The sequence below is a fragment of the Anolis carolinensis genome, unplaced genomic scaffold, assembly GCF_035594765.1.
Source record: "Anolis carolinensis isolate JA03-04 unplaced genomic scaffold, rAnoCar3.1.pri scaffold_11, whole genome shotgun sequence".
NCBI classification, from domain to species: domain Eukaryota; kingdom Metazoa; phylum Chordata; class Lepidosauria; order Squamata; family Dactyloidae; genus Anolis; species Anolis carolinensis.
Genome location: NW_026943822.1, coordinates 13,910,580 through 13,928,102, shown reverse-complemented (window position 1 = coordinate 13,928,102; position 17,523 = coordinate 13,910,580). Strand labels below are relative to the sequence as shown.

Sequence of the window (17,523 nt, the reverse complement as noted above, 5' to 3'; positions counted from 1 at the left end):
TATCTATATATATAAAAGGGTAATGAAATTTCGGCCTAGGACAAAACAACAAAACTACACATTCCAGAAACACTAAACTTGGCAGCACAGCCCCTCATCCATGCCTCTACGTTCATACAACAAAAAGAAAAGAAAAATAAAGTCCTAATTAGAGGGAGAGGAATAATTGTTTTTATCCAATTGCTGCCAGTTAGAAGGCTAAGCTCCGCCCACCTGGTCTGCTGACAGTTAGAAGGCTAAGCTCTTATATGGCAGTGTAGACTCAAGGCCCTTCCACACAGCTATATAACCCATTTATAATGGACTTAATGGCTTAGAAATGGAGTCACTTTCTTCCTTCTGGTTGATGTCTAGGTTCAACCTTCAAGTGAATTGCTAAAGCTGCTTTTGTGGACCCCAGGATGGTAACAACAGCACTGTCTATCAATTGGACATGTTGTTTTCAGTATTATCTTTATCTTATTAATATATATGCCTACACCCACACAGGTATATAAAAGTTACTCACAAACTTGCTTTCCAAATCCCAGCACCAATAATCGCTCAAGTATCGAACAAAAAGCCCACGGAAGTAGTCAATCAACAGGATACTTGCCACTGTGAACAGCATATCAATGATGGACAGCTTCAACATTTCCTGAAAGAAGAAAAGAAATAGTTTACAAAGGTTAAAATAAGTAAGGATATAACAAACTCTAATAAAATCAAAGGAAATGAAAATATAACGTACTTGACCAACGTAGGTCTCCCAACATTGATTCTGGTGACTTTGGGTGCTGGATTCAGGAGGTGCTGTATTATTGATCATGTTTACATTCGCTGGAACATTATTTCTAATTCTATGAGTGTGATTCCCAACAAGAAGGAAAGTACTGTTCATCAGATGTCCATTGGGAACAGCTGTAGAAAAGTTGTGTCCTAAAACCATTTGTGTAGCTAAGAAGTTAGTGGCTTCCAAAGTGTTGTTTCCATTGTTGTGAACTTCCGTTTCCTGAAATCATTGATTTAAACTGTTATAAGGTAATATAAACTCTGAATATAGCAACTGTGATGAGGCAAGACAATACAATGTTTTACCTGAATCTTAAATACTTATTTATTCGCTTTTAATTGATATGGTTGTGTTTATTTAAGATGTTTTAAATAGCTGTTGTAACATGTTAATTCTGTCATTTGTTTAGTGTTTTGATGTTTTTAGGGCTTGTCCCCATGTGAGCCACAGCGAGTCCCTTTAGGCAGATGGAGGTGCGCTATAAAAAATGAAATTATTATTATTATTTTATTTTATTATGACACAGCAAACAAAATACATATGCTGGGTTTCGTATCACAAAATCACAAGTCGAACGCTTCCCAAGTGTCTAGGACTGTGTGATGTATTTTTGGATGATGTGTGCAGATCCCAGCAGAGTGGCCTTTTGCAGTTGACAGATCGTAATTTTGTCAATGTCTATTGTTTCCAAATGCCGGCTGAGATCTTTTGGCACGGCACCCAATGTGCCCATCACCACCGGGACCACCTGCACTGGTTTCTGCCAGAGTCTTTGAAGTTCAATCTTGAGGTCCTGATAGCGGCTGAGTTTTTCCTGTTGTTTTTCGTCATTGCGACTGTCGCCTGGAATGGCGACATCAATGATCCAAACCTTTTTCTTTTCCACAACTGTGATGTCTGGTGTATTTTGTTCCAGAACTTTGTCAGTCTCGATTCAGAAGTCCCACAGTATCTTTGCATGCTCATTTTCCCACCAGTTCTTTGCTGCTGGGAGGTGGTACTTGAGGCATAAGTGTTGTTGTTGTTGTTGTTGTTGTTGTTGTTGTTGTTATTATTATTATTATTTAGGGGCCATGGTGATGCAATGGGTTAAACCCTTGTGCTGCTGAACTGCTGACTTAAAGGTTGGCAGTTTGAATCTGCAAGACGGGATGAGCTCCTGTCTACAAGCCCTAGCTCCTGCCAACCTAACAGTTCGAAAACATTCAAATGTGAGTAGATAAATAGGTACTGCTTCGGCGGGAAAAGGCAAAGAGGTGACAATGCAGGCTCCTTGACTTGAAAATGGAGAAAAGCACCTTCCCCAAAGCCAGAGATGAGCACCGCCTCTAGAAGCCGGAAATGAAAGGAGAAGCCTTGCTTTTGTTTGTGTTTGTGTGTCTCACTATATCTGTGACTGTAAGGGCATTGAATGTTTGCCTATGTATATAAATGCTGTAATCCGCTCTGAGTCTCTTAGGGAAGAGGGGTGAAATATAAACAAAGTATTATTATTATGACACAGCAAAAAAGATAGATATGCTGGATTTCGTATCACAAAATCACAAGCTGAACACCTCCCAAGTGTCTAGGACTGTGTGATGTATTTTATATTATTGTTATTATTATTATTCCTTATTACATGTTAAATAAATCTAATCAATATAGCCAGGCTTTTCACATGTACAAAGCTATTTGCATACTTTCCCTTGCAATCCTTACAACTCGTTGAAGAAGTGTAAGATAAGACAAATCACACACTTGTTGCATCAAGATGGCCATGATTTGCAACTCACCGCAATGCTCATGAGGTCAACTTTATCCAGAAGGGCAATGATCAAGCTGTAGAGATTTCCCAGATACAAGACAAGAACTCTGTAGGAAGATATGAAGAACAAGACATTATGATCAGTAAGTGCTGGCGTTCTCCCTTGCGCCCACCTTTGGCTGCTTTTTCTGTTGATGTGTTGTAAAACATGATGTTTTTTGTGTTTAATTTGACGTTTAAGGAGCCCCAGTGGCGAAGTGTGTTAAAGCACTGAGCTGCTGAACTTGCAGACCAAAAGGTCCCAGGTTCAAATCCCGGAAGTGGAGTGAGCGTCCGCTGTTGCTCTAGCTTCTGCCAACCTAGCAGTTCGAAAACATGCCAATGTGAGTAGATCAATAGGTACCGCTCCGGCGGGAAGGTAAGTGCACTCCATGCAGTCATGCTGGCCACATGACCTAGGAGGTATCTACGGACAACGCCGGCTCTTCGGCTTAGAAATGGAGATGAGCACCAACCCCCAGAGTCAGATATGACTGGACTTAGCATCGGGGAAACCTTTACCTAATTTGACATTTAATAGGCTTTTCCTTAATTTCTCCTGATTATCCAACATTTTTGCTTATCCAACATTCTGCTGGCCCGTTTATGTTGGATAAGTGAGACTCTACTGTATCTTATTTCTCTGGCCAGGCAGTGCGTGGATGACACATTTTGATTTTTCATTCCATCACACAATTGCCTATAGTGCAGGAAAAGCACCATCAAAGCACCCCTGACAGATGGCCATGCAAGCCTCTGTTTAAAACCTCCACTGAACTCCAAGGCGGAGAGTTTTACTATTGAACAACTCACCTTGCGGTCAGGAAGTTTTTCCTAATGTTAAAGTGGAATTGCCTTTCCTGTCATTTAAACCCATTGATCTGAGCCCTAGTTTCAAGTGCAGCAGAAAACAATCCTTTTCCATCTTCCTTATGACAGCCTTTCACATATTTAAACATAATTACAGTAGAGTCTCACTTATCCAACGTTCTGGATTATTCAACGCTTTTTTGTAGTCAATGTTTTCAAAACATCGTGATATTTTGGTGCTAAATTCGTAAATACAGTAATTACTACATAGCATTACTGCGTATTGAACTACTTTTTATGTCAAATTTGTTGTATAACATGACGTTTTGGTGCTTAATTTGTAAAACCATAACCTAATTTGATGTTTAATTTGATTTTTAATAGGGCCGGGCTGTGGCGCAGCTGGCTAGTAATAAATCACTACTGACCGAGAGGTCATGAGTTCGAAGCCCGAGTCGGGTTAAGCCCCTGAACATTAAATAGCCCGGCTTGCTGTTGACCTATGCAGCCCCGAAAGACAGTTGCATCTGTCAAGTAGGGAAATTTGGGTATGCTTTATGCAGGAGGCTAATTTAACTAATTTACAACATCATAAAAACTGCCGGCAAAACACGAGGAAAGGAATGAGGAAGTACAGCCACTAGTGAACAGTGAAGCAACAGCTCCCCCTGTAGCCGGAATCGTCAAGCTGGGGGAAAAAAAGTTAAATGCCTCTGTGTCTGTCTATATACGGTATGTTGTTTGTCTGTTGGCATTGAATGTTTGCCATATATGTGTTCATTGTAATCCGCCCTGAGTTCCCTTCGGGGTGAGAAGGGCGGAATATAAATACTGTAAATAAATAAATAAATTTTCCTTAATCCCTCCTTATTATCCAACATATTCACTTATCCAACGTTCTGCCGGCCCTTTTATGTTGGATAAGTGAGACTCTACTGTATCATCTTCTCTCAACCTTCTCTTCTAAAGGCTAAACAAAGTCATGTTAAAAGTATGGGTGGTTTCAATCATTATTTTTGTTGTTGGTGGTGGCAGGCACTTTTGTCATTGTCTGCATAGGAAGAAGCATGGTAGCTGGACGCCTCCTGTGCCTTCTTTCCACTCTAGATGTCAGCAGAGTCCAGCCTTGATATGCCCAATGTTCACATACCTGGCAAGCTGAAACCGTAAAGTGGTTCTTGGGTGGTACATCTCCAACGCAGCTATTAGTTCAAAGGCAGACGGGGCAAGCATCGTGATGAGCGAGACAACAACACTCACCTAGAAAGAAGTGCACACATGGATTTCAGTTCGGTTGCTGAAGGAATAGAGGAGAGCATTGTCTAGCAGAAGGAGAATCAGTGAAATAAAAGCATGCCAATTAGAGACAGATTTGTTCTATGGACTTCATTTACAATATTTATATTCCGCCCTTCTCACCCCAGAGGGGACTCAAGGTAGATATATATAAAAGGGTAATGAAATTTCGGCCTAGGACAAAACAACAAAACTACACATCCCAGAAACACTAAACTTGGCAGCACAACCCCTCATCCATGCCTCATTCATACAACAAAAATAAAAGAGTTGTAGTAATTACTGTATTTATGAATTTAGCACCAAAATATCACGATATATTGAAAACATTGACTACAAAAATGCGTTGGATAATCCAGAATGTTGGATAAGCGAGTGTTGGATAAGTGAGACTCTACTGTACAGTAATTACTACATAGAATTACTGCATATTGAACTAATTTTTCTGTCAAATTTGTTGTATAACATGATATTTTGGTGCTTAATTTGTAAAATCATCACCTAATTTGATGTTTAATAGGCTTTTCTTTAATCCCTCCTTATTATCCAAGATATTTGCTTATCCAACGTTCTGCCGGCCCGTTTATGTTGGATAAGTGAGACTCTACTGTACAGTAATTACTACATAGAATTACTGCATATTGAACTAATTTTTCTGTCAAATTTGTTGTATAACATGATATTTTGGTGCTTAATTTGTAAAATCATCACCTAATTTGATGTTTAATAGGCTTTTCTTTAATCCCTCCTTATTATCCAAGATATTTGCTTATCCAACGTTCTGCCGGCCCGTTTATGTTGGATAAGTGAGACTCTACTGTATAAGGTATTTTGAGAATCCATTTACATCAAGTCAATTGTTTAATCATCTCTCATATTTTTCGTAAATAACCGTCTCTTACTTCATTCTTCTCCCAGAGAGTCAACTCCGTTTTCGTCCGCTCTAACTTTTGGGATCGATCCACCACAAAGTAAATGATGTAAATGCTTCCCGCAAGCGAAAGAAGCACAAGGATATTTGCAATGATCCTTAAGGTGATTGTCACTCCCCTGCCAAAGAAACATAGGGAAGAATGGCAACGGCTTCGGAAAGTCCTTTAAAAGATTATATTATACTGAGCAGAGGGAAAGAAAAGGGTTGGGCATGAATCGCTATACATACATATTTGTGCTTTTCTTCTTCTCTTGCTCTTCCAGTATAGCTTCCTGGAAAGAGTTCAAAAGATACATGAAATACATGAAATCTCACAACTTGTGCAGTGACTGCGCCAATTAGGGATGATGCATGTTGTTGTAAGGCACAAAGTAATCAATTATTTTTGGATTTGCCCCATTTTCCAGTCTCATCCCATTTTTCACCAGTTTTGCTGAAAATCTGGAGTCACATATCTTTGTATGTACATGTTTTATGCATTATACCTAATGTATACATATTTGCCTAACACAATACATTCTTAATATTTTCATTTTAAACACAACCAAAAAAACACCTGTGTTTGAGAGTTCCATGGCTAAATATTTTTTTGTACTATAAGAAAAAATGGGTTCCCAAGGGCTTGAATTAACAAATGTCCACTGAATGGAGTAATAACAATGTATTAAATATCATTAAACATTGTACAGTAGAGTCTCACTTATCCAACACTCACTTATCCAACGTTCTGGATTATCCAACACATTTTTGTAGTCAATGTTTTCAATACATAGTGATATTTTGGTGCTAAATTCATAAATACAGTAATTACTACATAGCATGACTGCGTATTGAACTACTTTTTCTGCCAAATTTGTTGTATAACATGATGTTTTGATGCTTAATTTGTAAAATCATAACCTAATTTGATGTTTAATAGGCTTTTCCTTAATGCCTCCTTATTATCCAACATATTCGCTTATCCAACATTCTGCCGGCCCGTTTATGTTGGGTAAGTGAGACTCTACTGTATTACATACAATAAATGAAGAAACAAGAAAACAAACAAGAAAGTTTACTCCATTGTGAATGCAACTACCATTCATCATACTGTGAATGCAACAGTTTGATTGTCATTTGTAACCATTTATTTGAAATTGATATGAAATTTATTTTCATTTATTGTATGTAATACAATGTTTAATGATATTTAATACATTGTTATTACTCCATTCAGTTGACATTTGCTATTTTTGTGTGTGTGTCAGGAGCGACTTGAGAAACTGCAAGTTACTTCTGGTGTGAGAGAATTGGCTTTATGCAAGGATGTTGCCCAGGGAACATTGCCCAGATGTTTTGATGTTTTTACCATCCTTGTGGAAGGCTTTTCTCATATCCCCGCATGGAGCTGGAGCTGATAGAGGGAGCTCATCCGTGCTCTCCCTGGGTGGGATTCGAACCTGGCAGCCTTCAGGTCAGCAGCCCAACCTTCAAGTCACGAGGCTTTAACCCACTATGCCACCGGGGGCTAAATGTAGAAGCACAACTGCATGTTGTTGTTGTGTACCTTCAAGTTATATCCGACTCATAGTGACCGTAAGGCAAACCTATCACAGGGTTTTCATGCCAAAATTTGAGCACATCAAGATCTGAGGTGTTGCTTCGTAATGTATTTGTTCCATTTCTTTTTTTAACAAATCATGAATCACCTACCCTGATATTGTTCACAATGGCAGCAGACTTGCTCTCTGCAGCCTCAGGGTTGCCAATAAGATAATCCCAGGCACAGAACACTCGCCAGCAAAATGTGTAGTTTTCATCAGAAGCACTTGCAAGGCTCATTCTTGAATTTTTAGCCATCCTGGAAAAGAAGAATGCATAATAATAACATAATAATAACTTTATTTTTATACCCCGCCCCATCTCCCCAAGGGGACCCGGGGCGGCTTACATGGGGCCAAGCCCAGGCAACAAACAATATAAAACTCAGCAATAAAAAACAAATCATAAACAAATAAAATCACATATACCAATAAACAATAAACACACTTTGGTAAAAACCTGGGTTGGCTCCTAAAAAGGGTAGTGGGCCAGAAAAGTGCAAATAGTTACAAATAACCACCACCACCACCACAACAACAACAACAACAACAACTTTATTTCTATTCCTCCCTGAGGAGACTCAGGGCGGATCACAGTACCCATACACGGCAAACATTCAATGCCGTTTCAACAGACAGAACAGAACAGCATTCAGTGCCATTATCAGACATATCTATATATATAAAAGAGTGATGGAATCCCGGCGACCAACAAAACAACAAAAACTAAACACCCCACAACCTAGAAAATTGACAGCCCAACCCCTCATCCATGCCTCTACGTTCATACAACAAAAAGAAAAGAAAAATAAAGTCCTAATTAGAGATAGAGGAATAATTGTTTTTATCCAATTGCTGCCAGTTAGAAGGCTAAGCTCCGCCCACTTGGTCTCCTAGCAACTCACTCAGCCCAGGGGACAGGCAGAGTTAGGCCTCACTTAGGCCTCTTCTACACTGTCTATAAAATACAAATTATCAGATTTTAACTGGATTATATGGCAGTGTAGACTCAAGGCCGACTGGACTTAATGTCAGGGGAAAACCTTTACCCTTTACCTTAACTACCACAATTCCTCAATACTTTTATTTCCCATACCACCATACTTCGCCACAGCAACGCGTGGCCGGGCACAGCTAGTCACATATATAGACAGACAGTAGAGGCAATTTAACATTTTCCAACTTCCGGCTTCATGAGGGTATGTTCTATTCCTGTGGCGCAGGCGGGAGAGCAAGCCAGTTGCAATTAACTACAATGAATCACTCTGACCCGGAGGTCATGAGTTCGAGGCCCGCTCGGAGCCTATATTTGTCCTGTCTTTGTTCTATGTTAAAGGCATTGAATGTTTGCCTATATGTGTAATGTGATGTGATGTGAGGGCGGAATATAATTGCTGTAAATAAATAATAAATAAATATTCCAACCACAAGAGGGAGCTGCCATTTCATCATCCACTGTGATACCGAGTCCTTCTTGATGGTAGTACTTCCTCATGTTCTTTGCATGCCGCTGGCAGTTTTATCATGTCATAAATTAAGTTAAATTACCCTCCCCGCATTAAGTGGTACCTAGAATTTTCTACTCACAGACATTTGTTTTTGAACTGCTCAGGTGGACAGCAAGTTAATCTTCCCCTCCAAATTGTACCATAGTGCAATCTATGATCAAACAAAAGTTAAAAAAAGGATTGCATTACTTCTTTAAAAGGATGATGAAACTGTATGCGAAGACAGCCATCCCGACAAGGAAGTATGCAAGTGGCAGTCGATAGCCAGCCGTTCCAATCTTTCGTGCCTGGCCGTAGTAGCCGTAGAATAGAACGGAGTACTGAAGATAACCCTACAATAAAAACAAATGAAAGAGGCACTATCGATTAGTAGTTTTGATTAAATTGATAGTATTGATTAAAGAAAGACACCCTCCCTCTATGTGTGGGCATGAAATCTAGATTCTTCATCTTGCCCCCAAAGACCAGATGGTATCCAAGTCTTGTGCTGATTTCAGTTGATCCGGCGGGATGCGCTTGCTGGGCGTGGTTCCAAAAGGGTCTCCAGCCAGGATCTGCAATAGAAAAAACGGCTGAAAAATAAACCAGTCTCTGGTAGATAGAACTAACTGTTGTATTTGTAAATTTCAAACACTTTAAAAACCAGCTACATTGCCCTATGTCATGCCCATTCCATCATGTATACACCAATTTTACTGCTTTGTGCATGCTTTCCTTTCTGAAATGCCACTGAACACTCTGATTTGCAAGCCGTCGCTTACCTCCGGTAAAACGACAAAGGCTCCCGTCATGATGGTGAGGACAATATTGATACCAAACAACCATCTCAGAAAAATGAAGTAAGACGCGACTCCGGACCCAAAATGGCCTGAAAGCAAAAAAAGGAAGCGCGGAGAGGAATTTTGACATTTACATAATGTGTAGCTAGCTGCAACCATTCAGATGAACCTAAAGAAAGGATCCCTGCCCAGGTTTGTACCTATTTATGTACAGATATTTGTGCATGATTTATAGCTAGAGAATAGAAAATCTCAGATACTTTGTTCTATCCATTTAGAAAATACTAGCTGTGCTCAGCCACGCGTTGCTGTGGCGAAGTATGGTGGTATGGGAAATAAAGTATTGAGGAATTGGTGGTAGTTAAGGTAAAGGGTAAAGCTTTTCCCCTGACATTAAGTCCATTATAAATGGGTTATATAGCTGCGTGGAAGAGCCTTGAGTCTACACTGCCATATAATCCAGTTAAAATCAAATAATCTGTATTTTATAGGCAATGTGGAAGAGGCCTAAGTGAGGCCTAACTGTGCCTGTCCCCTGGGCTGAGTGGGTTGCTAGGAGACCAAGTGGGCGGAGCATAGCCTTCTAACTGGCAGCGATTGGATAAAAACAATTATTCCTCTCCCTCTAATTAGGACTTTATTTTTCTTTTCTTTTTGTTGTATGAACATAGAGGCATGGATGAGGGGTTGTGCTGCCAAGTTTAGTGTTTCTGGGATGTGCAGTTTTGTTGTTTTGTCCTAGGCCGAAATTTCATTACCCTTTTATATATATAGATATTACACATTTTAAAATACATTACTGTTCCTAAGACTGTACCTTCCCTGAATCAAACTGCAAAATATGGTAGAACCTGGGTTTCTGTGAGTTTTCCGGGCTGTAAGCTATGTTCCAGAAGCATTCTCTCCTGACGTTTCACCCACATCTATGGCAGGCATCCTCAGAGGTTGTGAGGACTGTTGGAAACTAGGCAAGGCGGGTTTATATATCCTTGGAATGTCCAGGATGGGTTAAATAACCCTTGTCTGTTTGAGGCAATATGAATGTTGCAATTGGCCTCCTTGATTAGCACTGAATGGCCTTGCAGCTTCAAAGCCTGGCTGTTTCCTGCTCATGTGATATTGGCCACGATTATCTCGCACTTTATTGATTTTAAATTGTTTAATTACCTCTACCACGCTGAAGTTTTTCCTTTGGGCCCAGCTTCGTGTTTTTAGCCGTTTTTAACCATTTTATGCCATGCGCTGACTTCTATACTGTTCATTGATGTTATGTTTTTATTGATATGACATTGTTTTATTGCTGATCTTGTTTTATTGTTTTATTGCTGTTATTGTATTGTTGTCGGGCATGGCCCCATGTAAGCCACTCCGAGTCCGGGGAGATGGGGCGGGATATAAAAATAAAGTTGTTGTTATTATTATTATTATTATTACTATTATTTGTTGGGAGGTGTTAGCTGGCCCTGATTGTATACAAAATGTCAATGAATGTCCACAGTATCCTAAGTGACGTATTATCTTATGTAACTTGATACATGCGTTATTGCATAGCAAAGATGCTAAGAAACTCCATTACTGAATTGCAACTACTGTATTTTCAAAATGTATTTGAAGCTCGTAAGCAAACAAACAAAAGAATGACATGGATTTCTAACTCTAACTCTCCCCCTTCCCAATATGTTCAGGATAGCAGAGATTTTTTAAAATAATATCATCATCTGAATGGTGTTGTTAATTTCAAACAAAATTCCAAAAGACATTTCCTTGACTTCGGTCCTTTTCTGCTGCAATTCTTTGGGAATCTTTATACTTACTTTCGATCTTCTTGATTCTCATTTCCCAAGGAATAAAGATGACCATGAAGTTGTATGCAAGCCGAACAAATTTACGCCAGAGCTAGGAAAAGCACACATTAAAAAAAAACTCAAAAAAACTTTATTTGTAGTGAAACAATGGCAATCCTTTTTTCAGATAGGTTTTTCTTTCCTCTGAGTGATGAATTACAGTTGAAATCCACGCTACTGCAAAGTTTTTCTCTGAAGTTGCAGTATTAGTTGTTGGCGGCTGGATCTGCCATATAAATACAGTTTCAAAATGCAAGTTTACTGCATTGATCTGGATTATATAGCAATGTCAACTCATATAATCCAGTCCAAGGCAGTTAATCTGCATTCTGAAACTACATTATATGGCAGTTTAGATCCAGCCGTAGTCCTGTTTCTTTGGGTTTTTAAAAAAGAAGTATCAAACAATATTTCAGTACTACTTTCAAGAGGGATTTCCCCCCAAATATCTCAAAACAAAGCAAAAAAATTTCTCTTGTTTTCTTTCCTTCAAATTACAGCATGCCAGTAAAACCATTCAATTACAAGATTAAAACTTGAATAACGTTTAAAAACAGGAATATCTTTATGTGTCACATCATAGGTTCATCTTAGGCCTCTTCCACACAGCTGAATAAAATCCCACATTTTCTGCTTTGAACTGGAATATATGGCAGTGTGGACTCAGATATCCCAGTTCAAAGTACTGTATATACTCGAGTATAAGCGTAGTTTTTCAGCCCTTTTTTAAGACTGAAAAAGCCCCCCTCGGCTTATACTCGAGTATAAGTTGACCCAAATATAAGCCGAGGCACCTAATTTTACAACAAAAAACTGGGAAACAGTGACTTCGGTATAAACCGAGGGTGGTAAATTTCAGAAATAAAAATAGATACCAATAAAATTACATTAATTGAGGCATCATTAGGTTAAATATTTTTGAATATTTACATAAAGCTCAAATTTAAGATAAGACTGTCCAACTCTGATCAAATCATTATTCTCATCTTCTTCAATGTAAATGTGCTTATGTATCCTTTTAATAATAATAGAGTAAAATAATACATGTAATAATAATAATAATACTGTATATACTCAAGTATAAGCCTAGTTTTTCAGCCCTTTTTCAAAGACTGAAAAAGCCCCCCTTCAGCTTATACTCGGGTGAGGGTCCTGGTTGGCTTATATTTGGGTCAGCTTATACTCGAGACTATATGGTACATTTATTATTTTTCTCTATTATTATTGGTATCATTACATGTATTATTTTTCTCTATTACTGTTGCTACTATTACATTTATTACATTTATTATTATTATTAATAATAATAATAATACATTTATTTCACTCTGATATTATTATTATTATTGCATTTATTATTTTACCCTATTTATTATTACATGTATTATTTTCCTGTATTATTTATTATTATTATTATTTTATTATGACACAGCAAACAGGATAGATATACTGGATTTCGTATCACAAAATCACAAGTCGGACACTTCCCAAGCGTCTAGGACTGTGTGATGTATTTTCAGATGATGCGTGCAGATCCCAGTAGGGTGGCCTTTTGCAGTTGGCAGATCATAATTTTGTCAATGTCTATTGTTTCCAAATGCCGGCTGAGATCTTTTGGCACGGCACCCAGTGTGCCCATCACCACCGGGACCACCTGCACTGGTTTCTGCCAGAGTCTTTGAAGTTCAATCTTGAGGTCCTGATAGCGGCTGAGTTTTTCCTGTTGTTTTTAATTATTATTATTATTATTATTGTAATTATTATTATTATTATTATTATTATTATTATTATTATTATTACATGTATTATTTTACTCTATTATTATTAAAAAGGTACATAAGCACATTTACATTGAAGAAGATGAGAATAATGATTGGATCAGAGTTGGGCAGTCTTATCTTAAATCTGAGCTTTATGTAAATATTCGAAAACATTTAACCTACTGATGCCTCAATTAATGTCATTTTATTGGTATCTATTTTAATTTCTGAAATTTACCACCCTCGGCTTATACTGGAGTCAATGTTTTCCCAGTTTTTTTGTGGTAAAATTAGGTGTCTAGGCTTATACTCGAGTATATACGGTAGATATTGTGGGCTTTTCTGCCTTGATATTCTGGGATTTAGGGCTGTGTGGGAGGGCCCTCAGCAAACCCAGATCCCCGATCCAAGGTAATGCAGATGCATTTGGAAACAACTGGCAAAATCTGGCAAAGCCAAGGAAGTAAAAAATGCATGTTTCTTTAGTTTAGAGCGCTCTGTTTTATTTCTGCCTGACACAGCCAGAAAACAAAATTAGCAATCTGTAGGTTGCTGCGTTCTTCATTCTACAGTGAAATATGGAAAATGTTCTCCTTTGTGTCATCGTTTCCATGAAAAGTGAGTTCTGGAGATGCTGACGAAAAGCAGACCTACCTCTGCTCCAGCTGCCTGGTAGCCTCTTGTCCGAGTCAGGCGGCCTTCGTACTTCAACACAATTTCTTTCGCTTGCCTGTTGAGAGAGAGGAAAGTGGGACCCTTTCGGAGCTCCTGCCATTCCCCCCTCATTCATAACTGCAAACAGACTTGCCAAGGCACACGAATGAATGCTGAAAAAACCCAACAGTAAACCAATTGCCTCCTTCACATAATCCTCTTTCAAAAGTAGGATGGGATTACATTTGATCTTATTAATGTGCTACAAGGACCAGTCAACCTCAGGGTGGTCTTGGAGAAGTGAAGAACCGGATAGAAACATCCATCACACTTCATATCAAAAGCCAATGGTCAAATATATATTTTCCTCTCCGAAAATAGTATGATAGAAGAAATAGAGAGAATATTCAATAATAAGGTCTACTTTAAGGGCGGACATGATATGGCCTGTTCTGTATTTTAGAGTATTTATTTATTATTTATTTATTTACTACATTTATATGCCACCCTTCTCACCCCAAAATAATACATGTAATAATAATAATAATCCAGCATATCTATCTTGTTTGCTGTGTCATACAACGTCGTTGTGTCAATAATAATAATAATAATAATAATAATAATAATAATAATAATAAATCCAGTCTCTGACCAACACTGTCCGAAATTTTAGCACTGATATCAGCATGGAGTTTGGTTTGGACAAATGTTCGACAGTGGCATTGAAGAAAGGAAAAATCATTGAAAGTGAGGGCATAAATATGCCTAATGGCCAAACAATAAAGTGTCACCAGCCAGAGGCCTATAAATATCTGGGCATACTACAGCTGGACAACATCAAGCATGAACATGTGAAAACTGTGGTCAGTAAAGAATACACACAAAGGGTCAGAAAAATTCTCAAAAGCAAGCTCAATGGAGGCAACACCATCAAGGCCATAAACACCTGGGCCATACCTGTCATAAGATATACTGCTGGCATTATAAATTGGACACGGGTGGAACTGGACAATTTGGACAGAAAAATAAGAAAACTCATGACCATTCATCATTCACTGCACCCTCGCAGTGATGTTGACCGGCTATATCTGCCTAGAAGATCAGGTGGCAGAGGACTCTTACAAGTCAAACAAGCAGTCAAAGAAGAAGAAGAACATGCCCTGGCAGAATATGTAAAGCAAAGTGAAGAACCTGCTTTGATTGAAGTCAAAAATCAGAAACTCCTCAAAGCACAGCAGACAAAAAATCAGTACAAGAAAACCGCACTACAAACTAGAGCTGACAGCTGGCACAACAAAACATTGCATGGAATGTTCCTTGACAAAATTGAAGGAAAAGCTGATAAGGAGAAGACCTGGTTCTGGCTCACGAATGGGACCCTGAAGACGGAGACAGAAGGCCTGATCCTTGCAGCCCAGGAGCAAGACATCAGGACAAAGGCAATTAAAGCCAAGATCGAAAAATCAGCTGATGACCCAAAATGCAGACTCTGCAAGGAAGCTGATGAAACCATGGATCATATCCTCAGCTGCTGTAAGAATATCGCACAGACAGACTACAAACAGAGGCACAACTATGTGGCCCAAATGATTCATTGGAACTTATGCCTCAAGTACCACCTCCCAGGAGCAAAGAACTGGTGGGATCACAAACCTGCAAAAGTATTGGAGAATGAACATGCAAAGATACTGTGGGACTTCCGAATCCAGACTGACAAAGTTCTGGAACACAACACACCAGACATCACAGTTGTGGAAAAGAAAAAGGTTTGGATCATTGATGTTATCATCCCAGGTGACAGTCGCATTGACGAAAAACAACAGGAAAAACTCAGCCGCTATCAGGACCTCAAGATTGAACTTCAAAGACTCTGGCAGAAACCAGTGCAGGTGGTCCCAGTGGTGATTGGCACATTGCGTGCTGTGCCAAAAGATCTCAGCCGGCATTTGGAAACAATAGACATTGACAAAATTACAATCTGCCAACTGCAAAAAGCCACCCTACTGGGTTCTGCACGCATCATCCGAAAATACATCACACAGTCCTAGACACTTGGGAAGTGTTCGACTTGTGATTTTGTGATACTAAATCCAGCATATCTATCTTGTTTGCTGTGTCATACAATAAAATAATAATAATAATAATAATAATAATAATAGGGTGCCGTGCCAAAAGATCTCAGCCGGCATTTGGAAACAATAGACATTGATAAAATTATGATCTGCCAACTGCAAAAGGCCACCCGACTGGGATCTGCACGCATCATCCGAAAATACATCACACAGTCCTAGACACTTGGGAAGTGTTCAACTTGTGATTTTGTGATACGAAATCCAGCATATCTATCTTGTTTGCTCTGTCATAATAAAATAATAATAATAAGATCATACAATCATAAGGTTAGGAGACACCCCTAAGGATCATCCAGTTGAATTGATTGAACTGGAGACAATTGTAGCACTATAACTCCCTCTCCAAATAGGGCAAGACAACAATGGAGAAACTGCACCCCACATTTCTAAGTCTACCATCCTTTAAAAAAATGTATCATTCCTCCGAAGTACCAGACTTAACAGATGATTTCTTTCTAGACAGCATTTACGTGGAGAACCTTCTTCACCTGAGTGCCCGGAGTTTCTGCCTCATGGGCCACGGTCTGCAACGGATGTTGGCTATGATCTCCTTCTGGAACTGTATGTTCTGGAAGATCTGCTCTGGGTCACTACTGTCGACCTTTTCCTCTCCTTTATCTTCATCTGAATTGCTGAAGGGGAGCGGTATTGAATAGAAAACACAAACTGTGAGTTAAATCCACCTTATAGATAGGTATTCTTGAAAAAGAAATCAAAACAATGGTGACTCTGAAATTAGCCCACTTTTTCTCGCTTTCCTCCCACCCCAGATATTAGCTGGCACATAGGTTGGAAAATTTGCAGTGTTATGCATAATTACAGAGAGAAAGAAGAAATAGTTTCCATAGTCGGAAAAGACCACCCAAGGTCATCCAGTCCAATGCCCTGCTCTGCGGAAAGGCACAATCAAAGCACCCCCGACAGATGACCATCCAGAATCTTTCCCACCACCTCTCTTTTTTGGGCACAAGTAGCCAGATATATCACAGGGAAAAATATCATACAGTAGAGTCTCGCTTATCCAACATTCGCTTATCCGGGTTGTGGCGCAGGCTGGTTAGCAGCCAGCTGCAACAAATCACTCTGACCAAGAGGTCATGAGTTCGAGGCCAGCTCATACCTGAGTCTGTCTCTGTCTCTGTTCTATGTTATGGCATTGAATGTTTGCCTTATACAGTAGAGTCTCACTTATCCAACACTCACTTAACCAACATTCTGGATTATCCAACGCATTTTTGTAGTCAATGTTTTCAATACATCGTGATATTTTGGTGCTAAATTTGTAAATACAGTAATTACTACATAGCATTACTGTGTATTGAACTACTTTTTCTGTCATATTTGTTGTATAACATGATGTTTTGGTGCTTAATTTGTAAAATCATATCATAATTTGATGTTTAATAGGCTTTTCCTTAATCCCTCCTTATTATCCAACATATTCACTTATCCAACATTCTGCCGGCCCGTTTATGTTGAATAAGTGAGACTCATTGTATGTGTGCAATGTGATCCGCCCTGAGTCCCCTTCGGGGTGAGAAGGGCAGAAAATAAATACTATAAATAATAATAATAATAAAGGATAAACTCACATACAATCAAAGGTAATATATGTTCCAATTGGGTAGAAATTTTTGCATACAATGAAAAAAAAACTGACATAAGACC

The 17,523-nt window shown here is 38.9% G+C and overlaps 1 protein-coding gene across 3 annotated transcripts in view; it reads right to left on the bottom strand.

The window, feature by feature from the left end:
• Positions 1-17,523, bottom strand: part of tmc3 (transmembrane channel like 3) — a 39,953-nt gene that overhangs the window by 13,696 nt on the left and 8,734 nt on the right. For 2 of the 3 annotated variants that reach the window (XM_062962942.1, XM_062962940.1), the window contains exons 3-15: positions 16,344-16,487; positions 13,724-13,799; positions 11,280-11,361; positions 9,448-9,554; positions 9,142-9,240; positions 8,876-9,018; positions 7,291-7,438; positions 5,827-5,870; positions 5,567-5,714; positions 4,519-4,628; positions 2,548-2,626; positions 731-991; positions 509-637 (exon numbers count right to left, since the gene is read on the bottom strand). In XM_062962942.1, coding sequence (XP_062819012.1) covers positions 509-637; positions 731-991; positions 2,548-2,626; positions 4,519-4,628; positions 5,567-5,714; positions 5,827-5,870; positions 7,291-7,438; positions 8,876-9,018; positions 9,142-9,240; positions 9,448-9,554; positions 11,280-11,361; positions 13,724-13,799; positions 16,344-16,487 — 1,570 coding nt within the window. The remainder of the gene's footprint in view (positions 1-508; positions 638-730; positions 992-2,547; positions 2,627-4,518; positions 4,629-5,566; positions 5,715-5,826; positions 5,871-7,290; positions 7,439-8,875; positions 9,019-9,141; positions 9,241-9,447; positions 9,555-11,279; positions 11,362-13,723; positions 13,800-16,343; positions 16,488-17,523) is intronic. The other variant, XM_062962943.1, reaches the window with a different exon arrangement.